At 45.4% G+C, this 27,052-nt stretch overlaps 1 protein-coding gene across 1 annotated transcript in view; it reads left to right on the top strand.

The window, feature by feature from the left end:
* Positions 1-2,622: 2,622 nt before the first annotated feature.
* The window catches only part of Tmem178b (transmembrane protein 178B), a 377,728-nt gene continuing 353,298 nt past the window's right edge, over positions 2,623-27,052 (top strand). Inside the window, exon 1 of the mRNA XM_051151669.1 lies at positions 2,623-3,458. Coding sequence (XP_051007626.1) covers positions 3,077-3,458 — 382 coding nt within the window. The 5' untranslated portion in view covers positions 2,623-3,076. The remainder of the gene's footprint in view (positions 3,459-27,052) is intronic.

The raw sequence follows: 27,052 nt of genomic DNA, 5'->3' as shown, positions 1-27,052 counted from the left end.
CAGTGTCCTTCCTACTGTCATATGTAGGTACCCTAACAGTTGAAAAGCACTCCCACTTGGCCGTAGGGAGGAAATATCTGTAGAAATTTAAGGTGTCTGCATGTATGCCAAATGCATTACTACTTTCAAGGGCACAGGTAGGAGTGATGATAAAGGAAGGTGAGAGGAGAGCCTTGACAAAGTTGCTCAGCTCTACCAGGGAATCCCGGGCCACTCTGAGGGTGATGTGGACTAGCGCATGCCTGCAGCTTTTGGAGCAGCCAAGCACCCAAGAACCAAGCAGGCATCCTAAGGACTGTCTCTTCAGGAAGTGAATCCCTTCACAGAATTCTAGGCTGGGGGCGGGGGGACAACCCGAAGCACGCCCCTCCCCCACTAGATGGCACTGAAACGCCTTGTTCGAGATTTTCAAACTGCAGGGAGGGGGGGGGGGAGACAAAAAGAATATGGTGGAGGTGCGTTCATTTCCACTCACAAGTCCCGCTGTTGCAAAGCTGGATCTCTAGGGTCCTCTCTCCCCGCCCCATGGCAGCTCTTTAATCTCGCCATGGGGACCTCGACTTTGGAGAGAGGGTGAAAACGAAGGGCGAGTTTTAGAATAGAACCCCTAGTATATAGAGCTGGGTGGAAGGCTCCCAGCCTTTGCAGCGGCGCTGTCTCACGTGAGAGAAGCAGGGGGCGGGGTGGGGTGGGGATGAATCCGCTAGCTGGGGCCCACCCCTTCAAGGTCTGGAGTCCAGTCCCACCTCCAAGAGGCCCTGCAGAGGTTAAATTCAGCGGCGTCTGAATCATGACAAACCCTACACCGAGGTTGCCTTCAACACTTTCTCTCTTCCAGTATCTACAACTGCCCTCTCCGCCACAATGCGATTTTCTTTTGGTCTTGAACGGATCAGTCAGTCAGTTGTCTCTTTTCCTTGTTGAAGAGTCAGGGCAGGTGTGTGTGTGTGTGTGTGTGTGTGTGTGTGTGTGTGTGTGTGTGTGTGTGTGTGTGTGTGTTGGGGTGTTGGGCGCTGGCTTGTGGCTGCTCTCTGCTCAGCTCCAGGTGGAAATGCCAGTAGCTAGCTAGCAAGGTAGTGCTAATGGCCAATGGCTTTCTGGGGCGGGGGGGGGGGGAGACAAAGATTAAACGAACAGGAGACAATAACGACGGAAACCCGGGCACAGGGGCTCACTCAGCGCCGGTTAAAGACAATTCTCTAAGCACTCTCTTTTTAAAAGAACCGTGGTGAATTTAAGGGAATTTTCCACGGTCGAAAGAGAAACAGAAGACGTAGGCACCAACCCTAAATTTATGAATAACACAGGTAAACATGCTACATGCCACATATATGTATATGTACATAAATATGGATGTGATGGAGAGCATATCTACCTAGACACCATTGACTTGCCTGGCCAAAGAACAAGGCTCAGATATTTCGTGCCTGGGAAATGGTGCGGTTTAACTTTAAGAAGGCTAGAAAAATAAGAGATGGGGCTCACGTTGCACGGATGACATCACTAGCTTTTGGCTGCGCGCTCCGTGTTCTCGGCTGTGGGTTTTAGCCAAGGCTGCAGCGCCTGGAGGCCGAGCGATTGACAGCTGCTTTCTCGGGGCGCCCACACCCGGGCAATGCGATTTCTGGAGCCCCTGGGGCGCAGCCTGGGCTCTCATTCCTCGCGGGCCTTGGCTGAGCCTGCGAGGCCTGGGAGCCTCCGCAGCTCGAGAAGGAGGTAGGGAGGGGAAGCCGAGGCACCCAGGCTACCCCCCGCCCCCCCCACCTCGCCCCATTCACCACAGTGCGGGAAGCCGGATCGCGGGGACGCTGAGGCCGAGACGGGATCCTCTGCACAAGGCCGAGGGACCCCGACTCTCGGCGTCCGGGTGGGCTGCGAAGAAAATGGTGCAATCTGAGAGCCGCTGACCCCAGCTGGCTAGAGCAAACGTGTGCTAGAGTGCTTGGACTCAGGTGGCAGAGAAGGGGGCGGGTTGCTTTGAGCAGCCTGGCCCCGGTTTTTCTTAGTGCCCGCAGCATTTGCTTAGCACCTGGGCATCTCGCACGCGGGCCTGCGGGAGGCCAGGTGAAGTGGGCTGAGGAGGATCTTGGAGGACACCGGGCGCGCACACTCCAGAAAGAAGAAAACGCTAGAGACAGCGGCATGACACCGGGGAGGCTGGCGGCTGGGCCCGCAGCTCGCTACCCCTGAGCGACCTGTCCATGGTGTTGAAGGAGCTCGGAGCGCTCGGGGTGCGCCCTCCTCTGAGCAGCCCTCCCCTAGCGCCTGTCAGCTGCCGCCCAGTCTCTGCAAATCCCGGGCCCGAAATAGTAGCGTAACGGCGCCCTGGAGTTCCCACTGTCCAAAAGCGGGGCTGTCTGAATGGCGAGGCCAGAGGCAGGCCACCTAAGAGCTCGCGGGAAAAGCCTGGAAGAGACAGTGCGTCCGTGGGCAGCTCACCTCTGAGAGACACGCGTGGGCTGGCAGGAGCCAAGGATCTACTGGTGACCAGAGGACCCCGGCTTTGAAAAGATCAGACGCAGAGAACAATTCTGGGCGCGCATCTCCGGCCTTCAGCTGCAGACCGAAAAAGGGGAGAGTCCGGGAGAACGAGATCCAGGCGGCACTCCGGGCACACGGCGCGAGTGTCTTGTTCTCACACTGCTTTCCTATAATTTCCAGAAAGCCAGAACGCTGCACGGAGACACCCCAGCAAGCCCCGCCGTGGTCGCGGGCACTTGGTATTTAGTTTGCGGTTGCGGGGCCGAGCGTCGAGGCGGAGGGTTAGGACAGTCGCCCCCTGAACGGTGGGAAGTGGCCGTACTGAGTTCGCCACTGCGAGAGGAGGCTGCACCCGCCCAGAGGATGCTCAGGACCCTGCGGGAGCCTTTCCGGATCAGAACTTTTTAGGCTGCCCGCCCCTACCCCCGCAGTCCCCCGGCCGCGTACCCGCAGGTGGGGGTCGAGGGGCGCCGCGGCGCAGATTCCCCTCCCGTCCCCACCCCCAGCTCGGCCGCCCGCCGCTTTGTTCCGGGCGCGCGGAGGGAAGGCGAGGCTGCGGCGGATCATGCCCATGGTGTAGCCGCCAAGCGGAGGCATGGCTGCCGGAAGGTTACTGCTCTATACCGGGCTTTCGCTAGCGCTCTGCGCCCTCGGCATGCTGGCTGTGGCCATCTGCTCAGACCACTGGTACGAGACAGACGCCAGGAAGCACAGGGACAGGTGCAAGGCCTTCAACACCCGCCGGGTCGACCCCGGTTTCATTTACAACAACAACAACAACTTGCCTCTGCGCGCGAGCCGCTCGCGCCTGGACCGCTGGGAGGGCAAACTCCTCCGGGCCCGGAATCGCCGGCAGCTGTTCGCCATGAGCCCCGCGGACGAGTGCAGCCGGCAGTACAACTCCACCAACATGGGCCTCTGGAGGAAGTGCCACCGGCAGGGTTTTGACCCGGAGATAGCGGCCCTCATACGGAAAGGTAAGCTCAAAGCACGAGGCGTGGCGCTGCAGAGAGCCAGGAGCCACTAGGTAGGCCCTGCAGCCCCTCGCCTCCCCTGGTGGCTACAGGCTATGGCATCTCCTGGTTTTGAGTGGTCCAGGTAGGCAGACCAGGCTGAGCCTTGGTGTGGGCAGAACTTGACTCTCCATAGCTGTAATAGATTGAGGTGAAGGCTTCACTCTCTTTGCTTACTTGCTGTCTTGCTCTTGTCTGTTCAGATCAGCATGGAAATCTCTTGGACCAGGGTTTTGTTTTTTAAATCCAGATAATGCTTCACCAGCCCCTGAGAAGGAAGGGATTTCCAGCGCTGTGTTTCTTGAGGAAGCCCCTTTAAGGGTGATGTGCCGGGGGTAACTGGCTTCGAATTTTAATCTTTGTTTTAGATGTTGAACTGATTGCAACAAGGGAAAGTGGGGGTGGGGGATGTCTCCCGCAGAAGGCCTTATGCACCTGTGAAACATTTACTTAGTAAGGCGCTGTAGAAGGTATGGTGTAGGTATTGGTCATATGAACATCAATAAATTGCAGACCCTGCCCAAAGCAGGTATTTAGTTGCATTCCATTACAGTCCTTTATTTCTTCTTCTGGAAAAAGTGGTTGGCAGAAGTGAACATCAGCAGTTTAATAAGCACAAAAAGAGTAACACCAAAGTGGATATATCGGAAGGAAAAAAAAATCATTTTCAGACTTATATAAACCACTCAAGGCACATAAAACAGAAGCAAACAGATATTTGCTAATAACACCTGCTATTTGAATACGATCACGTGCGTGGAAGAGTCTGCTTATGTGATGGGGCTCGTAAATCCTGTATGATTTAGGTGTTGGAAACCAGCCTGTCTCATCAGCCTGCTGAAATACTGCTTGATGGGATGTGCGTGACTGTGGCTCTGAGGAGGGGACTGGATTATTTTCTGTCATGGCTGCACCCCGAGAAGACGTGTAGATTTCAGACATTGCTTCTTTCCTCCCATGTCACTCTCTTCAACTAGTGAGCAGTTGACAACTGTGCTAATATTTGCAAATGTGCTTTGAAGCTGAGACATAAGTGGTTCTTAATGTCTCACACCACCACGAGGTTCACTGATGTTTTAAAATAATATCTGAGAGGGCTGACGTACTTTGATTTACAAAAGTGTTGAGGTTGTTCAGAAGAAATTGTCAATTTGAACACACACACACACACACCACCACCACCACCACCACCACCACCACCACCACCACCACCATCACCCAACTATGTAAGGATGACAAATAGTGTACATGGTTCAGGTGGCCAGTTCACAGTGAGGAGGTGAGGAGGAGAGGTTCCAACGGGAAAGAGAGTGAGTGTCCATCCATCTTGGCATTTGTTGTGTAGCTTCTTGTGAATGGCTAGGGTGCCCAGGTTTAGGCATGTGCTTGCTCTGCTTCCTGATTACTATGGCTCAGTCCAGGTGGAATGCTGCGGACTTCCTAAGTTTGTCCAAGGTGTTGTGGGGCTTGGCTGAGAAGCAGGGACACAAGAGGAAACACAATTATTTTTCACAAGTGGGGTGGCTAGAGCCTTGTAAACGTTTCCAGATTAATGGTGTTGTTTTATTTGTTTTCTGCTTTCTTTAAAGTGGAAATTGTAGCTAACCAGCTGAAGTGTTGGGGAGAACTGCTAATAGTGACTGGTGAACCCTGGCAAGCTTTGTTGAAGGACATTCTTAAATTTCCTTCCTTGAGCCTTTTAGAATAAGTGAGGTATTTTGTGGCTGGTATTGGTTGACCCTGTGTAAAAAAAGAGGGGATGGGATTTGTGGCTTCTCAGGGCTACATCCAGGCCTCTGATTCCATCTTGTAGGCTTGGCAATCTGACTAGAGGGGTTGACTTGGTCTGTGCATCAGAGGGACTGGTTACCATAGTGACACGTTTTTCCGGTGAAGCTGGAAACATAGTGACAGGGAAAGGCTAGGGGAAGAAAGAGCAACATTTTGACTTTTGTATCGACTGATTTTTAATTGCAACAACAGAAAATGGACTCCCACAGCAGGGGGATTGAACACACTGATACCCAGAGTTGGCAGGGCATTGTATTTCACTTGAACTAATGGAAATGCTGTTCCCCATCACCTCAAATACAGCAATCAGTGTCAGCGGCAAGCATTTGCTCACCACGGCTGTTTCTGTCCTTTTGGCATTCTTGTTAGGCATTATTGAGATAGATGGCATGCTGGGCTTACAAATCCTGAGAGCCCTAAGGTCATCATCCTCATTTTTTTAAACCTCATAACATCATCTTGGAAAGCCAGCTCTTCCCTTTCCAAGCAACAGTAGACACACTTTGGAAACAAGTGCATTTTATATTAATAGAAGTCATAGGCAATTCTAATAACATATAGAAAGCAATTTCTAGAATTAACCAGCATTCATTCTAGATGGGTGGGTTTTATTAGGAAGTTAAAATTGATACTTCTATATTCAAATTTAATATATCTTAAGCAAAGAAATTTATTTCATATTATTTATTAGAAGCCCCAAAGAGAACTTAGATCTTTTGTTTTGTTTAAAGTCTATTTAAAATTTTAGGAGAAAATATGAGTTGTATCTTAATGACCCTATGGCTCTAAAGCAGCATTTATCAACCTGTGGGTCACCCCCCCTGTGGGTCATGCCCCCCCTTAGGGTTGCAAGTAAGAAATCCTGCAACCAGATATTTGCATTAAGAGTCATAACAGTAGCAAAATTACACTTATGAACTAGCAATGGAATAATTTTATGGTTGGAGGGTCACCACAACATGAGGAACTGTATTAAAGGATTGCAGCATTAGGAAGGTTGAGAGCCACTGCCCTAAAGGGTTCTGTCACTTGTTAAGACAACCATATATTGAAAATGTTGTTTATGCTTTTGAAAGAAAACAAAGCCATGGAATGAATAAGAAGGCAGAAGCCAAACTCTATCAGACACGAAGACGAAGCATCTTAGATTCATGTTTTTTTCTAGAATCCATTCTTTTTGTGCACACCAGTGTCTATATCTTGCAGTGACACTTGTTTCATTACTGAACTGAAAGTTCCTGGAAGGCAAGCAAGACACACATTTGTAACACACACCCGCCAGAGCCTTGGTTCTTGGGAAATACTTCATAAAAATCAGGCTTATAAATGTGTCTATCCAGAGCCAATTCTAGTTAGGAGGATACTTATGTGGGAGTACAAATAATAGATTAGTTGGGAAATCATGATAGAAAAAAAAATCCACCAAACTACTGTGACTATGAGTCCAGGTTAATATTGTAACAGATGCCAAAAGAGACACTAAAGAAGGATTTCTTGTGCAAGAACTTTGCCAAGGAATAAGGGAAACACTCAATTCTTTTTGAGTAACATATGGCACTGAAGAGACACACATCATCCCAAGTCATTATTTTCCATGTTAGATAAGATTTTAATTATTTTTTTCTCAGAGGCCAGATTGAGTATGGGGTGTATCAAGTTGATTATTCCAAATTCTCATATGATTTTTGTCAATATGGAGTCTTAAGTCCTCTTGCTTCTAAGCTTCATCTTGGTCTTTCAGAGAAATCAGCACAGGGTACTGGGGGTAGATCAATGGCAGGACCAACTTTCTTCTCTCTCTCTCTCTCTCTCTCTCTCTCTCTCTCTCTCTCTCTCTCTCTCCCCCTCCCCCTCTCTCCCTCTCTCCCTCTCTCCCTCTCTCCGTCTTCCTTGACAGGGTTTCTCTGTGTAGCCTTGGCTGTCCTAGACTCATTTTGTAGACCAGGCTGGCCTTGAACTCACAGTGATCCACCTGCCTCTGCCTCCCTGAGTGCTGGGATTAAAGGTGTGCATCACCTTGTCCAGCAGCAAGACCAATTTCTGAAGCTCAAGAGATAGCCAGGTAGCTCTAGGTAAGCCTTATTCCAGGGAACATTTTATTTCTTTAGTTTGTACTGGAGTGCTATATTTATGGAGTTAGAAACAAGTAGACTTTAAGCTGATTTTTTTCCCCTTTTTGAGATAGGGTCTCAGTATGTAGCCTTGGCTGGAACTTATTATATAGATCAGGCTAGTTTCAAACTCAGACATCTGCTTGCCTGTGCCTCTGAAGTTCCAGGAGCACAGGTGTACGCCAACATGTTTAGCCTCTGACTGAGCAAGAACTTATATTGTTTTAAAATTTGCTTTATAATAGACTTTGGTCCCAGGGGTTTTCATGGTCATGAAGTGGTTGTACTTTGAAAACTATTTTAATGGAACATTGTGCATATTTAAAATTTAATGTTGTAATCAGAAAATACTTAGCAAAACACAGGTATTATGTGGTGACTTGGCTCACGGTACTAGGATAAGAGATGAGTAATACCCAGTCCTCAAAGTTATATAGACTGTTAATGCCACAGAGAACACACCACAGCTACAGAATGACAGAGCAGCCACAGAACTAGGTCCTGGAGAACGTGGAGGAGGTGGCAGTGGCTCCTCTCCGTGGTGGGTGACACAGGGGTGGGAGTGGGGGCTAGAGAAAATGGTCCCTAGGAAATGAAATCTGAACAAGGTTCTCATGGAGTGTGGATAAGGAAGGATGGTTCAGACAAGGGGGCTGACTTCAGCAGAGCTGTCAAGGTGTGAGACAGCAGCCTGGCATTGGAGGAGCTGTTTTCTGAGGTGAGGGGAGGAGCAGGGTAGAGTTGGAATGCAAATGAGAACCAAATCCAGGAGCTTGTTTATCAAAATCTCCAGAGCTGCACCACCATATGCGCCTAGTTAAGTATAAAAGAACCGCAGGTAGGTGAAATTAAACTTTCATTTCTTTGGTTGCATGGACCTAATTACAGACACTCAGTGGCCACACGTGGCCATTGGTTCGGGCTGTGCGGACTATGGTGAAGGTTCCCACCACCAGAGCAAGTTCTGCTGAGCAGCTCTGCGTGGGGTTCAGAGCCTCTGAAAAGAACAAGCTGTAGTTCAGAGGGGGCATAGTTACATGGTCATTTGGGTGTAAACATCAGAGAATTACTTTCCAGTTTAGGAAACTTTTTGCTTTTTGTATATTTTGGGTTTTCGTGCAGGGCCACATCTGCTATTTTGTTAATTTTCTAGCATCAGTTCATAGAATTTGTATATGCTCTTTCCCACTTTCATTAGAAAAAAAAAAAGACAGTCTATAAAGCAGGCATGGTGGCTCCCTCCTGTACTCCCAACCTTTGGGAGGCTGAGGCAGGAGAATTACAGTGAGTTTAAGGCCAACCTGGACTACATAGTGAGTTTGTAGCCAGCATGGGTTACAGAGTGAAGCTCTACCCCAAAAATTCTTTTTTTCCCCCCAAAGTTCCCACTTAATAATAACAGCCAAATTTGACACCAGGTACATGTCTTAAAGCTTTATACATACTTATTAATGTATTGTTCATAATAACCCAATGTGGTTGATATGCCTACATTCTATTTTATATATTTTTGAGAATTTCATAAGAAAGCACCATATTTATGTAATTTCTTCCCTCTTACCCCTCCAACTCCTCCCATGTCACCCCACTCTCTGATTCATGACCTCATCTTTAATTATTGCTGTGCGCATGCACACATACACACACACTCACTCACACACAACTCTCTGTCTCTCTCTCTGTCTCTCTCTTTGTCTCCTTTTGTCTGTCTGTCTGTCTGTCTGTCTGTCTCTCTCTCTCTCTCTCTCTCACACACACACACACCCTACAAGTCCATTTGCTGGTTCTCATATATACATGCATTAGGACTAATCATTTGGGGTTGGCTAACCTATCAGGGGGCTCATCACCAGACAAAACTGATCCCCTTTTCTCAGTAGCCATTGGCTGCCTGTAGCTCTTTATCTGGGGGTATTGCTCTATAAAATTTCCCCCATCCACGTGGCATGGTGACTGCTGTGGCTATTGTGTGGGTCTTGTTTATGTAGCTAAATTGTTGAGATTTCATGGGTGTAGATATTACTAATGTTATTTTTAATTCTTATTTTATAGTAGAGGGGGTCAAAGCTCACAAAAGTCACATATTTCTGGGCAGCAAATAAAGGATGCAAATTCTGGCTCTAGATTTGAGAACTCACTCATTGTCTCCATGGGCTCTGTTGGGTCAGGTGGAAAAAGACAGCACTTTGATTCTACAAATTAAAAAAAAAGAAAGAAAGAAAGTGATACCTTTAGGGCCTCCATTCTACATTAAAGAAATTAAGATGGCCTGCACATCTTGCTGATAGAACTTTTTATATATTTTGCTGTGTTTTTGGTCTTCATTTTGCACAGTGTCACAGATACTGAAGTTTTACAGGCACAAAGGACATGATCACTTAGCAATCTTTTGTGGGAGGCCCACGGGCTGGACATCAGGTACAATGTTGGACCAAGTGGAGAAGCTTACATTCTGGGTAGGGAGAGAATAAATGCAAAATAATACATATTAATAAGCAAATTAGTATCTAATTTGGCGGAAAAGTAATGTGTGTCATAAAGACAATGCCTGTTCCGAGGAAGCACAGAAGGAAGAATGAGTTAGCCTAAGGGGAAATAGTTCTATTGGCTTTACTTTTATGATATGGGCAGATTTTTGAGTGCTCTGGGAAAAAGGAGAGGCAAACCTTATATAGACAGGAGAAATTCCCACATTTCTACAGGGTGGGGATTATTTGATTTCTAGAATACTCATAAGCCTCTGCTCAGCAGTTGATTAAAAAATTTAAACCTAAGACAGCTCTGTTTACAGACGTTTGGGTACACAGGTCATGGGTCCACCACAGATGTCTCTCTTGGGGAGCCACCCACCTTTTCATTTTTAATATTTATTTATTTGTGTGGAGTGCTTGCACATGCCACACTGTCTGGTGGTAGGGGTACAACTCTGCGAAGTCAGTTCTCTTACTCCATCTTGATGTGGGTTCCAGGAATTGAACTCAGGTCATCAGGCTTGTGGAGTAAGTGCCTTCACTTGCCGAGCCACCTTTCTGGGCCTGTTTTTGACACAGGGCCTCCGTCTGGGACTTGGAGCTCACTGCTTAGGCTAGGCTAACTGGTCAGGAAGCCCCACGACCTTCCTGTCTCTGCTTCCCCAGGGCTGGAAATGCAAACATCTGCCACCTTGCCTAGCTTTTTATATGCGTGCTAGGGATAGAAGTCAGGTCGTCTCGCTTGTGTGGAAAGCACATTACCAAATAGGAGATCTTCCTAGGCCCCATATGGTTTTTACGTGTAGTGTAAACCATTGCATATCTGTTACATGTATGTCTACATGCAAAAAGTAAATATACTCTTAGTGACACTCTTCTGTCTTCCTAAACATAAGTAACCTGGGAGAGAGGAAGACTAGGCAAGCTACTTTGTGATTTGGGGATGGCACTTGTGGGTTCATGGATGGGGCCAAAAAATGTATTTGAACCGTACTCAGAAAAATGTGCTAGATGTTTGGGATAGGTGTAGAAAAAGAGGTAGTTTGGGATAGGACAAGGGCACAGTTTCCCAAGATGATTGTCACATATGAGTGGATCACGCTTTCCCCTTAGAGCTTATATCAGCATCAACTGGACCAGCAATCAATTGGTCAGGGAATGCTGGTGTGTGCTCTTTTTATTGAGCCAACAAAGTTAAGAGCCTCATTTCTGTTCTAGAAGGTCAGTTTACTTATTCTTTTACTGGTGGATCGGTAAAGATCAATGAGAAGATCGAGTCTGTATGTTTCATTTGAATTGTCAGTTAAAAAAATGTTTCCCCCTTTTCTGCTATCAGCAGGCGATCCCAGGCTTGCAGGCAGAGTGCTATACACAGTCTGGGTTGGTGTGACTTCTCTCTCTCCCTCACCCTCTCTCTCTCTCTCTCTCTCACACACACACACACACACTCTATCATTCATGTCTAGATGTTAGTCACAAATAGTATAGATGCACATATTTCTGAAATTAATTGCTCCAAGTAATATGTATAGGGAGAAAGAAGAGCATGGTTTGATAGATGCTTTGCAGATGAAATGAAGGAAAATTATTCTGTTTTCTTTACTGGATTTCAGCAGTTTTTAGTAGTGCAAATATTATCTCTTTCTCTTTCTCTTCTCTTCTCTCTCTCTCTCTCTCTCTCTCTCTCTCTCTCTCTCTCACACACACACACACACTTTTTTCTCCTTGAATATGTGTGTGTTAATGTATATGTGTATGTGTGTGTAAGTTAGTGGTCAGCTTCAGGTGTCATTCCTCAGGAGATGTGCACTTTGTTGTTCTAGACAGGGTCCCTCTTTGGAACCTGGGGCTCTCAGATGGGCTCTACCTCCCAAGTGCCAGGATTATAAACACCCCACTTTGCTCAGTGTTTTAGGGAGGCCTGAGGATTGTGCTCAAGTGTACAGCAAGCACTTCAACAACCGAGCTGTCTGGCTCTTCAGCCCTGAGAGTGTGCGTATCCCTAGGAGAACATCTTCCCATCAGGTGTAAAAGAATGGGTTTGGGCTCTAGGAACTCCAGCCCCTTTCACATTAGCATGATGAGAAGGTTAAATTTAGGTGGAGAGTAGAGAATAGATGTGTGGTTGAAAGGGGGTAGAAATAGAGGGATAGGAAAGTGGGGGGTGGGGAAGAGAGAGCAGGGAAACAGTGTGGAGAGGCAGAGGAAGTGTCTCTAAAGGATCCTCCGGTGCAGGGCTAACCTGTACCAGGAAGAGGCAGGAGACACAGCTGCTATCTTCTTCCTATTAAAAAATGAGCCTTTTTCTTTTTCTTAAATAACATTTTGCAGATTGGGGCTAGCATTTTAGCTCCTCCTTTAAGTAAAGATAGGTGATAATGGATATACAATCATGTCAACACTGCTGCACTCTACACTTAAGAATGACTAAGATGTCAAATTTTTAAAATTTTATTTTTTATTCACATTACATCCAGATTGCAGCACCCCCTCTCCTCCCCACTCTTGCATGCCCCTTCCTTCATCCTCCCTTCTCCTCCTTAGAGAAAAGGGAGGTCACCCGTGGGTACCAACCCGCCCTGGCACATTAAGTTGCTGCATAATTAGGTGCATCCTCTCCCATTGAGGCCCAACAAGGTAGCCCGGTTAAAGGGACAGGATGCAAGGGAGGCATCAGAGTCAGAGAGGGCCCCCACTCCAATTGTTGGGAGAGCCACATGAGGATCAAGCTGCACATCTGCCACATATGTGCAGGGGGCTTTGGACCAGTCCTTGCATGCTCTCATGTTGGTGGCTCCATCCCTGAGCTCCCATGGGCCCAGGTTAGTTGACTGTAGCTCTTCTCATGGAGCGCTTGACTCCTCTGCCTCCATCAATGGCTTCCACAAGTCTTCAATAGGACTCCCCGAGCTCTGTCTAATGTTTGGCTGTGGGTCTCAGCATCTGTGTCCATCAGCTGCTGGGTGAAGCCTCTCAGGGGAGTTATGCTAGGCTCTTTCCTGTCTATAAGGATAGCAGAGTAACATTAGTAGTGTCAGGAATTGTTTTTTTCCCATGGGATGAATCTCAAGTAGGGCCAGTCTTTGGTTGGTCAGTCCCTCAATCTTTGTTCTGTAAGATGGTAAATTTTATGCCATGTATATATTTTATTTTCTTCTATGTTAGTTACCTTGCCTGCAGTAACCAACTTAGAAGAGGCACAACTTACCTTGGCCTACGTTTTGGAGGTTTTGATGCATAGTTCATTGCCTCTGTTGTTCTGGGGTCTAAGGCGAGGAAGCGTGTCAAGGTGGGAGTGTGTGGAAGAGGGCAGTGCTCTCCTCGCAGCAGTCAGGAAGCAAAGGCAAGAGAAAGAAGAAGGTCAAAGTCCTAATATCTCCTCCAAGGACAAGCCCCCTAATATCAAACTTTCTTCTAGTAGCTTCTGGGTCCTGAAGGTTCTACTCTTTCTCTGTAGTGTCCTTGGCTGGGCATCAAGCTTTGACACATGGGCTGATTGGGAGACAGTCAAAGTACAAATGATAGCATCTCCTAATGGAAGCTGAGAAAGAAACGTAAAGGAACTGTTTGATTCACTTTAGTAGAGAGAATATTTCATAACAGAGGCACTTTATCCATCCAGTATATTTATTAAGCACCTACTATGTGCCAGGCAGCAAGCCAAGCATGCTCAGCATATGTTATAGATGCTAATTAAATGGCCAAAATGTATATCATTATAAAGTTCATGTTTAGGCATTTTCTTTTTCTAAGTTAAGCAAAGTTTTGGTGGGTTAGCCTCTCTCTCATGCCTTGGGAAATCAATCCCAGGGCCTTGTACGTGCTAGGCAAGTGCTCTACTGAGTTAGTCCATCAACAGCAAACATCAGTATAGAAAGCAAGTGGCAGTAATGAGTAAATTCCTTGGGTCATTTATAAAATCACAGAATGAGGAAAATTTCACTGTACTTGTTCAAAAAGTACTATCGAGCAGCAACTATACGAGGTACATTATCTGGGGTGGAGGAGGTTCTTGAGTAAAATTCAATTCTTGCACGTTCCTTTCTTCAAGAAATGGAAGATAAGAAGGAATAGGAGTGGGCTAATGGGCACCATGAATGGGCACCATGAATGGGCGCCATGAATAGGCGCCATGAATGGGCGCCATGAATGGGCGCCATGAATGGGCGCCATGAATGGGCTCTGTGAGGGATGTTGGCTGCTGGGTCCCCAGGCATCTCAGTGCCATTTCAGAGCATCCAGGCTGGCCTTTCTAGAGCAACAGACACAGTATCCTGAGAGAGGTGCCAGACCAGAGGACGATAAGGTGAAATTTTAGCTTTTCTTAAAAAAATAGTTAACTCTATGTAACACGTGTCCATCTTCACCTATTCCCTTTGTGCCTCAGACTCCCTGCTCTTCTAGGAGGCAGCCATAGTTAATAGTCTTCATAAATCACACCAGAGATAACTGTGTTCCAATAGTTAAAGACAGTAACACTAATACATATAAGCCAGGCAGTGGGCAGGCAATTCAGGGACAAAAAAGGTTTACATTGTATAAATCTGTGTGCTAAGAGATGGTGTTTATAGGACCCTCCCAGGAGTCACTAGGAATTGTACGAAGGTGATGGGGCATCAGGGTACAAGCTGATGATGCATTCACAGAGGTTTGATAGGTTGGCTGCTTTTTATGAGAAACAAACTACAGTATCTGAATTATTTCAATTGATTTTTTTCCCCTGGCGTCAAAGTATTTTGCCAAGAAAAGGTAATTTACTTTATATTAGGTTATCCTCTCACATTTCTATCATTTCCTGCTTTTTAGAATGCCCTGCTCGTTCATATTCAGGGCCTTACTCTTGGACACTTTATTTGCTTTGGAGCATCTCATTCAGTTTTGCCCCGAGCTCTCTTTCAATTTATAATAGTGATTCTATTTAGGCAATTTGAACCCTTTTCCCCAAGCTGTTGGGTATTTCCCAGGCCTGGGTGGAGTAGGACTGTTTTTGCCTAAAAGAGGCTCTGGGCTGATGAGCTGGTACAGATTAACTGTCTCAACACTGGAGAACAGGAGCCTATGTTATAAGGTGAGGACGTGCACATGTGTCTATGTAGTCATGAGTACATGAAACCACCAGAAATACCTGTGGTATTTCTGTTAGTAATAGCAAAATAAAAATAATGTACAAAATGCAAAACCCTAATTGTCTACTAATAACAAATTAATAATGTTATAGTACATTTATACAATGGAAACTAGCACAGTATATTTAACATGTAAATACCCACTTCTGGGCATATACCCCAAAGATTCTGAGTCAACATATCATGTATATATCTGCACATCTATGCTTATTGAAATACTGTTCACAACAGGTAGGTCATAGAACCGGCCTCAGTGTCTGCCAGTAGACACATGGATAAGGAAAATGTGGAGTATATTCATAATGGAGATTTATTGTTATAAAGAATGGATTTATGTTATTTGTAGGGAAATGGATACATCTGGAATGAACTAGGTTAGACGCAAAAATACAAACTTCATGTTTTCTGTCAGTTTTGACTCTTAGAATTATTATTTTAAAATTTGTTCTTTTCTCACACAGTGCATCCCGACCACAGTGTCCCCTTCCTCCTTTCCTTCTACTCTCCCACTCACCTCCTCTCTTCCTCACCACCACTCTTCCTCCATTTTCCATTAAAAAAAAAAGCTGGCCTCTCAGGGATATGAACCAAATACGGCCTAACAAAATACATTAAGACTAGGCACAAACCCTCATAACAGGCCTTGGGTGAAGCAACCCAGTCAGAGGAAAAGGGTCCCAAGAGCAGGCAAAAGAGTTAGAGACACATCCACTCCCACTGTTCAGAGTCCCACAGAACCCCCAAGCTGCACAACCATAACATATGTGCAGGCTCTGCGATTGCTGCTTCAGCCTCTATGAGCCCCTATGAGCCCTGCTTAGTTGGTTATGTGGGCTGTGTTGTCGTGGTGTCTTCACCCCTTTGGCTCCTACGATCCTTCCTCTTTTCTGTGGGGTTCTCAGACCTAGAACTCATTGTTGACACGTGTGACATGAAAGCTGAAGAGAGATGATGGGAAAGAGGAAGGGGACTAAGGAGAGGGAGTAGGGAAGGTGAGAATGGTCAAAGTATGTAATATACTTGAAAGAAAATTCTCCATGAAACTCAACAACGTGCACAATGACTATCCACCAATAAAAATATTTAAAAATTGCCATCCATATTTCCAAGTGGATAAACATGGATTTGAGCGACATCAGCTTTGTGAAGAAATGGTTTGGAGAGTAGGATGGCATTTAGATGAAGTTCAAAACCAATGAAAGAGGGCTAGAGACACAGCTCAGTGGTAGAGCTCTTGCCTCGCATGTGTAAGGCTCCAAGTTCAAGCCCTCATCCTGCAAAAACAGTATTGGCTGATGTTTACAGAAACACATTGACTTTGTGTGTGTAAAAATATGCATTGGGGTAATTAACACAAGACAAAGCATAGCCTTAGCCTTTCTCAAGAAATGGGGGGGGGCGTGGAGAGAGAGAGAGAGAGAGAGAGAAAGAGAGAGAGAGAGAGAGAGAGAGAGAGAGAGAGAGAGAGAGAGAGAGAGAGAGAGAGAGAGAGTTGGGAAGGGTACCAGGAGCTTCATATACATATATGATGTTTTGTTTGTTAAAACAACAACTCAGAAAAGATCTGAAGCAAGCGTGGCTTCATGGAAGATTGTTTTCATTCAGTCTACAGATTCTAGTTTTTTTTCAAGCCAAATGCTTGGCAAACTTTCCATCTGATGCTGCCTCTGAGTGACTTTTTATAAAACAAGTCATTAGTGACAAGAGCTATTAAGAGAAGAAGAGAATCAGGTAACTGGTAACAGCTTGCACTTAAATAGCCACAAAACAGGGATAAGAAAGAAGCAACCAGAGTTGGATTCCTTTCTGCTGTGGCTTAAGAAGAATCAGGCTTTGTATGACTAATTGCTGAAATGGGCTCTAATGTACAAGTTGCTAGGCTCTGGTTCTATTTCCAGTTGCTGGGTGGAGGGGGAAAAAAAAATCAAGGATTCTGAGGTCTAGACTGAAAACGAAGCGGTCCCTTCAGCTCTCTCCACCAATGTGAGCTTTAAGTAGACAGGACACTGAGACAATGTAACTAGCTATTGACTGTGGGAATGAACCACAGACAGAGTACAAGCTCCTCAGAGGGTATTTTAACCCAAGGGAAATACTTCAGTATGAACCAGTAAAGAAAAAAGTTACGAACTGGTTTTAATAGGGTCAGACAGCACTTCCCTTCTTTAGAAGTGTTGTGTCACTTTTGAAACTGGATAAAGACAAATAGCAGTAAGATTTCAAATGGTTTTATTATTGATGAACAAGATATTTATATAATGATCCTTATTTTTAAAATACGAGGGGAGCTCTAGCCAAGAACTTCCATTTTATGGTGACCTGTTCCTGCCCGTTCTATTTATACAAACTGTAGAGGGAACAGAAAAATCCCATCAGAATTTTAAACAAGGTCTCCATTTTCACCTGAATGCTATAAAAAGACAAAGCTGAGCCCCACCTCACCAAGAGATCATGGCTGCCCCTGGGGATTTCAGGAGTGTGAAGCAGAGTAAGATTGGCGCCTGCATTTTGATAACCACGGGGCTGGAAGGGACGGATTTCCAGAGGCAGTCTCTGGATTGCCTGGGCTGCTCCAAGGCACTGGGTTCCTAGTGGCCTGCAGCTGGGTGAATGACAGGGCTGACCTCTCCTGTCTTCAACCCCCTCCTCTTCCTTGCTCCTCCCTGTTCATGTTAACAAAACAGAAGGCAATTTGTAGCTGGCTCATTGGCTGTTAGGGGTGATTTCTCTTTTGCTTGGCTTTCTTACCTTCTCCAAGGTGGTCCCCACCTGCTCACATCTGGGACTGCTCTGTCTCTTTAAGAAGTGTACTCTCCTTGGCTTCCCAGGCACCCCTCTCTCCTCCTCCGCCTTTCTTATTGTTTCTCATTGTTTTTATTTTCAAACATTCATAAACTTACAGAATAATTATAAGTGAAGTACAAAGAATATGTGAAACAGAAGGCTGAACATGGACAGGACAGGACAGGACAGGACAGGACATCTCATCAGTCTAGAACATTTCATTATTTTGTTTCCTACACGCAAGGAACCAGAGCTTTCACATCCTACGTTACATTGTTAATGTAGTGAAACGCCACCTTCATCTTTCAGTGGAATCACCCCAACTGACAAAGCAATGCCCTTTGAAGCCAGGGGACCAATTCAGAGTCCTGCGTTCCAGCTCTATTTTCATTCTCCCTCCTTACCTGGATTTTGTTTCTCAACCTCTGTTGTGTATTCTACAGGATTCCACCCTCTTCTTTTCCTCTCCCTCCTCCTGTCTTTCTTGTTGCTGCCCTCTTCCTCTTCCTCCTCCATCTCATCCATGACAAAGGCCATCTTCCTTCCTCATGTCTAGTTGTGCTGGGCACCTACAGGTCTGACACTTCCTATCCAAGCATCTTGCTGGTTGGATCTCTCCACTGGTCTCCTCCTTAGGTCCCTAAGAACGTAGCACATATTTTGCTCCTTAGACCCATTCCTTCTCACTGCCTTTCTACTTGGCCTATCCATAAACTAGAGGGTCATTTCAATGACTCTCTTCTCTCTTGTCCTCCTGGCCCAAGCAGTGACTCTGTTAATTTCTTGCTTATCTATTCACCAGCTCCACCCAACCTTGTGCTGATTTTCTGGACTCCTGCATCACTCTCTGGCTTTCCCGTTTTGCAACCCTACCTATTGTCAGTGTTTTCTATTTAGAGTGATCTTTCTTAAATGCATCTTTTTAGTTATGTTATCTCCATCTCTTTGAAACCCTTCAGTGGCTTCCCATGGATGCATAGTCAAAATAAGGCACATCATGCCTCCCAGGTGTGGGAACAAGCTAGCTCCTTCCCCTTATCTCAGCATGAGCTTTATTATTTTCCCTCCTTTCTCAGCAACAGATACGGTACAGTAAGATGGGGCTTATTTATATCTTGGGGGGGGGGGCGTTTCCTCACAAAGTTCCATTTGCCCAGAAACTTATTTTTCTTCTCAATTCTGCCTGCAAATTAGCATGGCCAATGCTTAGCAGCCCCAGAAGAGTCAACAACATACCTCTCTCGTCCTTACCTGTCATTCCCTGGTCCCCACCTGCAAGGTAGAATTGCCCATCTTCCTCTTAGGCTTCTGCTACACACCTAGCATGCCCCCTCCCAACCAACAGTGCCACATGCTTTTATATATATATATATTTTTTTCTTAGTTGTATGGTTTTTTATTTTTATTTCTGAGACCATAGAAGTATCTTTAAAGATATTTTTTGTCTGCTTTACATAAGGCAAAGATGTAATTCATGGACTATAGTAGGCATGCAATAAATATCTGTGGACTGAACAAAGGTATCGCTCAGTTAATACGGTAGACTGAGAATCTCATTTAGAAAAGACTTACAACTTCACTGGACTAGAGGAGCTCTCTATTAACAGGTCCCCGCTGTGAATTGTTTTTGTAATGCATATGATAAACTTCAAGTTGCTTCTTTGTAAAAGGCTGGGAGCTTCTTTTTTAATTAAAAATTAAAAATAGTTTTGCTTTACTTTCTTGGTGTGGCTGTCTTGCTTGTATGTGTGCAGTGGTGGTTAGACTGAGAACGTCCCCCACAGGTGCAGCTGTTTGGATTCTTGGTCCCCAGCTGGTGGTGCCATCTGGGTAAGTTAGGAGGTGTGGTCTTGCTGGAGGAAGCTTGTCAGTGGGAATAGGCCTTGAGGTTTCAAAGATGTGCGCCATTTTGAGTTTATTCTCTGGAACCACATAAACCCTTCCTTTTGCCGGGTGTGGTGGCACACACCTTTAATCCCAGCACTCAGGAGGCAGAGGCAGGTGGATCGCTGTGAGTTTGAGGCCAGCCTGGTCTACAAAGCAAGTCCAGGACAGCCAAGGCTACACAGAGAAACCCTGTCTCGAAAAACCAACCAACCAACCAAACCAAACCAAACAAAACAACAGCAACAAACTAAACAAAAACAAAAACAAAGACCAAAAAAACCAAACAACAACAACAGAAACATCCCCTTCCTTTTGTCAGTTGACTTGGTTATGGTATTTTATCATCACAGTAGAAAAGCACGAATACATGTATCTATGTGCTGTCTCTTTGCCTGGTGGCCACAGAGACCAGATGAGGGCACTGGATTCCCTAGAACTGGAGCTATAGATGGTTGTGAGCTGCCATATGGTTCCTCTGGAAGAGCAGGCAGTGCTCTGTAACTGCTGAGTCATCATTTTAGTTCCCATGGCTGATTTTTTTTTTTTTTTTTTTTTAAAGCACCCATTTGATAAGAGGAGAATTTGAAGTTTGGACTATTTTGCTTTTCCCTAGAGCAAAATCTCCTCATTTGATCTTGGCCAGTTGTTGATTTTTCCTTTCCTCCCCTGGGCTGGTCCTTCCATCCAGAACATCAGTACATATGAGAAGTCTGTCTCCATTTCTGCTCCTGCCACGGAGCCAAGCTCACACACAGGCCTTTCACTGGTGTGTCTGGCCACTGTCTCAGGATCCAGTGGTTGGATATCCAACTATCCGGCCAACTCTGGATAGCTGTCACCAGGCTGCTCTTCAGGCGGTCTCCAGGAAGCCTTGATTTTAAGTGTCCGTTTACCGCAGCCTTCTCTGAGCTCCTGTATTAATTACTTTTCCATAGCTGTGATCTAAATACCCGAGAGAGCACTATAAATGGAGGACTTATTTACTTTTGCTGAGACTTTTAGAGATTCCAATCTACTGCCCCTGGCTGACAGTGAGGCAGAGTGTCGTGGTGGTGGGAGCATGGGGCACAAACACCTCGTGATGCAAATAATGCAGGAAGGAAAGAACCGGGACCCAGTACAACCCTCAAAGGGACACCTCCAGTGACCCACCTCTTCAAATTAGGCCTTCCCACCCAAAATAGTGCCACCAGCTGGGACCAAGTATTTTATACACAAGCCTACAAGACACATTTAATATTCAAGCCATAATATCGTCCATAGTGATTTGGCTCAGTAAAAGCTAGAAAAGAGACTGGGTCTACTGCAACTGCTCCTAAGTGGTGGGAAAACATGAGGGACCTGCTCTTAGTTCTCCGCTGCATGCTCGGAGGGTCTTGCCGCTCCTGTCTCGAGCTCCTGTCTTGACTCTTGCAGCACGCCCTGCTTGACTCCTCACCTTCTAATCTCCTCTTTTGTCTGTTCTTCCTATTCAGGGTGATTTTTCTTAAATGCAACTCTAATCACTTATTCATCGCATGCTTAAGAAGCCCTTTCAGAGCCTCTCCAGTCATGTACCAATCAGAAGCAGGCCTGTGGTCCTTGTCGGGTGATCATTGTGGCCGCTGAACACTACAGAAGCATTCGCGCTCTAAAAGGTGCGCCGGCTAACATGTCCCTGTCTGTCTTCCGCACTCACGGAGAGCAACGAGTTCTAGCTCAACAGTGGAGCTGAAAGTTGCTCTGTCCTCAGGCTCTCCCAGAGGAGTGGATTCCCTTTGGAAATGGCAGAATGGTCATCTCATAGTCAAGGTTTTAAAGGCTCCTTTAGATCTGCCAACAGCACAGCCCATTGCCCTCTAATTTAGATAAGTAGAGTAATTCTTTTGCTGTCAGCAGATAAATATAGACACAGCTGCATTGCTTGGCTGCTTAGCCTGGGTTGAATAAATGATTCATAGCAAGGAAACATTTTCTGTGGCCACTATAATTCCTGGATTTATATTAGTTAAGTCTATGCTGGGTTAAGCTGGGACACAATTATCAGCGCTTTATGCCCATGTTACATAAAGTGCTATTGGCCAAAGTTAAGATCGCACATTTAGTAGTGACCAGTAGATAGACATTTCAATTGAACTTGTGCTTTGAAAGGCTGTGTGCTTAGTAGTAAAAATTAATTACTAAAACTGTTTATGAGTTATGTAGTAATGTGAGTCTTGTAAAATGATAGGTAACCTTTTACCTTGGAAAACTCTTTTTGTGTGCATTTATTTTAAAGCCTGTAGGAACCCACAGGTTTTTTTTTTTCTTCAAAATGAAGAAGGCATTTCCTCTCTTTAGGTCAAAAGAGTTGCTAACATTTCACAGGAGGATGTTTACATTCCTGCGCTACCAGCATGCCTGTATGGACTTTTATTACATATATTCATACTAGTATGGTGGCTGCTGGACACTTGTAGATCAATAAATTGCTAAAAGGACAGAAGCATCAGAGACCATAATGGCTCCTTCACAGAAGACAGCTCATCTCCCAGGTGGTGAAGTGCATTTAGGAGTAACGACAACAATGATGTGCTTGTCTCAAGTTCCTTATTATTCAGAAGAAAGAAGTCATCTCTCTCCTGGTGTCCAGACCTGCCATAGCGACTTCAACACGTCAGTAGGCACACATCCTAGGAGGGCTCATGTCCATTGTGACGGCTGAAACCAAGGCACACCAGTTTGCCTTCATAGATTCTTTCCCAGACACAGGCAGAATCAGTTCCCTTGACGTCAAACATTGCTTCATTAGAGTTACTTTCTGTTGTTCTTTTTTATCAAAAACATTCTCGTAATCTGAACACTGATTTGGAAGAGACTTTGGTGAGCTTGCGTTCAGCATCAGTGAGGAAAATGGATGAGTGAAGGGCGTGATGGTGAAGTTACATGGGTAGAGGTGGGGTAGGACAGAAACGCACACAAGGTCACACAAAGCTCCTCGCTTCAGGTTCTTGGGATGAAGGCTGGGGACACCATAGATCTACCTGTTCTGAGTATCCATGTGTGTAAGTGAGGTCTGGGGTCTGTATGGGATCAAAGTGCAGTGGCTTTCTTCAGTAGAGCAGCGATTTCTCCTCTTTATAACACATGTAGACACCACACAGGTTATCAAGTAGGTTGTTCAGTGTTTGCTGAACACCATAAACGCCAATATTTGTATTAGAAGCTTAGGTTGCAGTCAAACATCAAATAGTCAAAACACTGTCTTCACAGAGCCTACATTCCAGGGAGAGACATCAGAAAATAAGAACACACAAAAAAGTAAAACATTGATGGGCCCTCTGGTCTCTCTTCAGATCATATAAATCTTTCATCTTTTACTAAAGATTTTTGTGGAAAAGTAAAGTGGGTGGGGATGGCCCCTGAGAAAATGACCTTTCAGGAAGGACCTGAAGAGTGAAAGGGACCAGATTTGAGGCTTATCTGAGGAGAAAATTTAAGGAGTAACAAATGCAGTGGTCTCAACATGGTGTGATGGCTGGCATATTGAAAAAACCAAACCAAACCAAACCAAAGAGAACAGAATAGGGTGTGTCTGTGTGCAAATGAGGAGGCTGGCAGTCTCCAGATGTTGGAGGAAAAACTACTCTACATAGCATCTGAAGGGAACAGAGGAGTGACATGGGTACCTATTGTAGGATTTGAAGATAGGGGAGTGACATGATTGTATTCATGACACAAAAGAATCATGATATTGGCTCAGTTGATAATAGATTACAGCAGGGGCAGGTTTAGAAGCAAGAACAGCCAACATAGATGACAGTCAGAATCGGACTGATGGGAGAAGACAGGATTCTAGAAACACTCCGGATAGAAAGTTGTCGGGACTGGTTGATGGGTCATCTTCAGGGAAGGTAAGAAAAAGATTTAAAAACAAAACAAACAAACAAACAAACAAAAAAAACCAAAAAATGATGCTTTTCAAAGGAGGTTTTATTCTAAGTTTAAAGAAAGTGCGGCAGCTGGGCTGAGAAAATTAGATGAAGAGAAACTGTGTTTTTAAGTTAGAGTGATGAAGGCATACCTGAAGAAGATGATGATTCCTAGGTAGAGGAAAACAAAGCTGATGATGCAGAAACGATAAATGGAGAGGAATGATCAGATCAGCAGCTGGAGAGGCAGGAGCTGGAAGGAAGGCAGAGAAAAAGGCGGGGCACAGACACAGTCCAGCAGGAAGTGTTGCTTTTGGCAAGGCAGGGGTAAGAATCGGAGACTGCCAAGCATCTTGCTCATGCTGCAAAGAGCCTTACATCTCTGTCTCTAATCAGAAAGGGGCTCTTAATGGCAGTCCCCAAAGCAGGGCTGTGGGGTGGAACTTGCTCACTACATCCCTTGACACATGGTGGCTTGCTTTCTGCTTTACTATAGAGACTGATGGTCGGTGTGGCCTGGCTGCTCTAAGCACCTGGTGATTGTTTGAGCCTCCTGAGACATTTTGCCCTTAGGTGTTAACTGGGATGGGGCATGCGATGGCCTGAGGTAGGGCACTTGGAGAAGTTTTAAAAGGTTTCTTGCTTAAGAAGACATGACAGGGCCGGGGAGATGGGTCAGCGGATAAAGCATGTAGAAGCAGGGGCGGGTCCTATACATTTGTGAAATTCTCAACGAATAATTAAAAACATTAAAAAAAAAATGTAGGTGTGTGTGTGTGGCAGGCCTTCTGTAATCCCAGCACTTGTATGGTAGAGACAGGATTCCTCAGGCAATCTGGCTAGCCAGATGAGTGGAACCCGTGGCCTCTGGGCTCAGCAAGACGCCCCGCTCTAGTAAACAAAATGAAGTGTAAGAAGAACAGTTGAGGAAGATACCTGATGTCAGTCTCTGGCCTGTACATTGCACATGTGTGCACTTGGTCCTGCACACATGTGTAACCCTCTTTCCACACACATGCAAACCACATGCACACACAAAAAGTATACACACATATATAAGTATACATACATACATGTATGTATGTATATGTATATACGTATACACACATACACATTATGTGTGTGTGTGTGTGTGTGTGTGTGTGTGTGTGTGTGTGTGTGTGTATAAAATAGTTTGTCCCAAACCCTAAGCCTGTCTTGCTGGCTGATTCTCCTGTAGGAATCTATAGTCATCGGCTTCTGTAGCTTTTCATTTAATAACATCTTCTAATTAGAATTTTAGGGTGCTTTGGCTCTGATAACACTGGCTCCCCCTTCTTCTCTTTTAGCAATAAAGCTGCTTTATTTTCAGGCTGAATAGCCACGTTCTTGCCTTGTCATCCTTAAAATGCTGCACCGTGTGTGTCTGCATTTCAGTCTCCAGTCGGATGGCGGGGACCCACAGTGCAGCAGACATAATCTCCTTTGTCTGTTATACTGTAAATTTCAGTAAGAAACAAAGCCCAAGGTTTCTAGTAACTTCTCAGCAACAAATATATTCCACAATTAGTATAGGAATTAAAGGCACAATACCTTCTATTTTTGGAAAAAAGAGAGTGTGCCTATAGTGCAAAAAATTATGAGCTACATTTAGAGGTAATCACTTTGCAGGCTCTTTGAAAAGGTATAGATGGCATTAGTCTCTTTTATTTCTTCCCTGGGGATTCAAGGACTTGGAATTCCAAAAGAAACTACAGGTGCTAAAAACAGCAATAGATGCAGTAGAATAGAGTTTTTGCTTTGCCTTCACACTCAGAAATGGTAGGGAGGGTCCCAGGTTAGAAATCATTTGAGAAAAGCGTTCACTAAATCCATGGTTTCACCTAACTTTTGACTCTTCCCCTCTTATCTTTCTGGCTTGGGTCTGAGACAGCTTGCTTCTGTCCTGCCTGAATGCCTATACAATGTCTTTTAGGGTGGGTGTCCTGACCAGTTCTACCCTTTCAAGCTCTTGAGAACACTCTAGCGTGTGACATTTCCTGCTATGTTATCTCTGCTTTCCTCCTTGGCTGTCTCAGTACAGAGCTTTATTTAATCTTCTATCACCGACTTGCATTCTTTCAGCAGCTCCTTAGTTCCTCCACTCTGTCCTCTCTCCTTGTCCCCAAACTGTCACATGTGCATGCCGGTGTGTACATGCATGTAAAGTTGATGTCTGGTGTTCTTCTCCCCCCACTCACCTGGAGCTCATCAGTTCAGCTGGACTCGCTGGCCAGTGGGTGGCAGAGATCTGTCTGTCTGTCTGTCTGTCTGTCTGTCTGTCTGTCTGCCTGTCTGTCTGTCTGTCTCCCTCCCAGTGCTGGGTTACAGTGCTGCTGTAGCTGCCTTCTTATGTGGTGTGAGGAACCTGAACTCAGGTCCTCGTACCCTGAGCAGCAACTGACTGAGCCACCTGCTTATTCCCAATTATATTCTTTTGTCAATACTTTTTCGAACAATCAAGCTATGAATCACCCCAGCAATATGCCTGGCAAGTGAAGATTTGCGTATTCCCAAGGGTCAAGAAGGCTTGGCAGTTTCTTGGCTCCTGAGGAATGGAGCCAACTCTGGGTTATTGTCTATTCCAGTGCCCTTCAGCCACCACATTCCAGAATGCTGCCTCATGGTGCTGGGTTAAACTGGGAAATTCCTGTGTGTTTGCCTGCTTTATACTAAAGCCTGGTGCTGCACTTTGGATCTTGACTGCCCCCTTTAAGGTCTTGTATAAAAAGTCTTGGTCCCTAGTGCAACACTATGGGGAGTGGTGGAACCTCCAGGAAGAGGGGCTTGCAGAAAGTTAATTGAGAAGTTATAAGAGCAGGGGCATGCTCTCAAGGGGATTTGGACCACACGGCCCCTTCTGCGTTGTCTTTGGCTCTATGGTCATGATCTGAGCAGTTTTCTTTGCCATATGTTTCTGACATTGCCATCCAACATGCTCACCAGAGACTCAGCGCCCTGTGTCTCCCTGATCTTTGCCTGGGATCTCCAAAGCCATGGGCCCAGATAAATGTTTTCTTTTATAAGTTAAGTATCTCATGTATTTTTTTTTTTGTTGTTATCTTGATGGAATACTGACTAACACACCTGCTAGTCTGTAATTTTATCCATGGAAGTTTCCAGATGACTGAACAGAGACAGAGGCACTGATGATGGCTTGACACAACCAATCTGTGTCTCTCCTTAGACATGGATGGCCTGAGGCATGGTGTCTGGAGGGAGAGATGAGGCATGATTAGCTTCTTGGCCAGACAGACATCCTCCTCTTTTCTCCATAATTGGCATTTCCCTAGATGTGAGGGAGAGCAAGTTTGGCGGGTAATAGTCTGCTGTATTCTGCTAGCTAGACTTTAAATCATGTCAAATGACGGCACATGGCACAGAGAGCGGCTATCTGCTCACATAACCCCTCTCCCTTAACATAGATTCAAAGTCAGATTATTTCCCCAGTAGTGCCTGAAGTTAGGCATGACCGTGTGA

This window comes from Acomys russatus, chromosome 10 (assembly GCF_903995435.1).
Source record: "Acomys russatus chromosome 10, mAcoRus1.1, whole genome shotgun sequence".
Taxonomy (NCBI): Eukaryota; Metazoa; Chordata; class Mammalia; order Rodentia; family Muridae; genus Acomys; species Acomys russatus.
The sequence above is the reverse complement of the archived record's forward strand: the minus strand, read 5'-3'. Positions and strand labels throughout refer to the sequence as shown.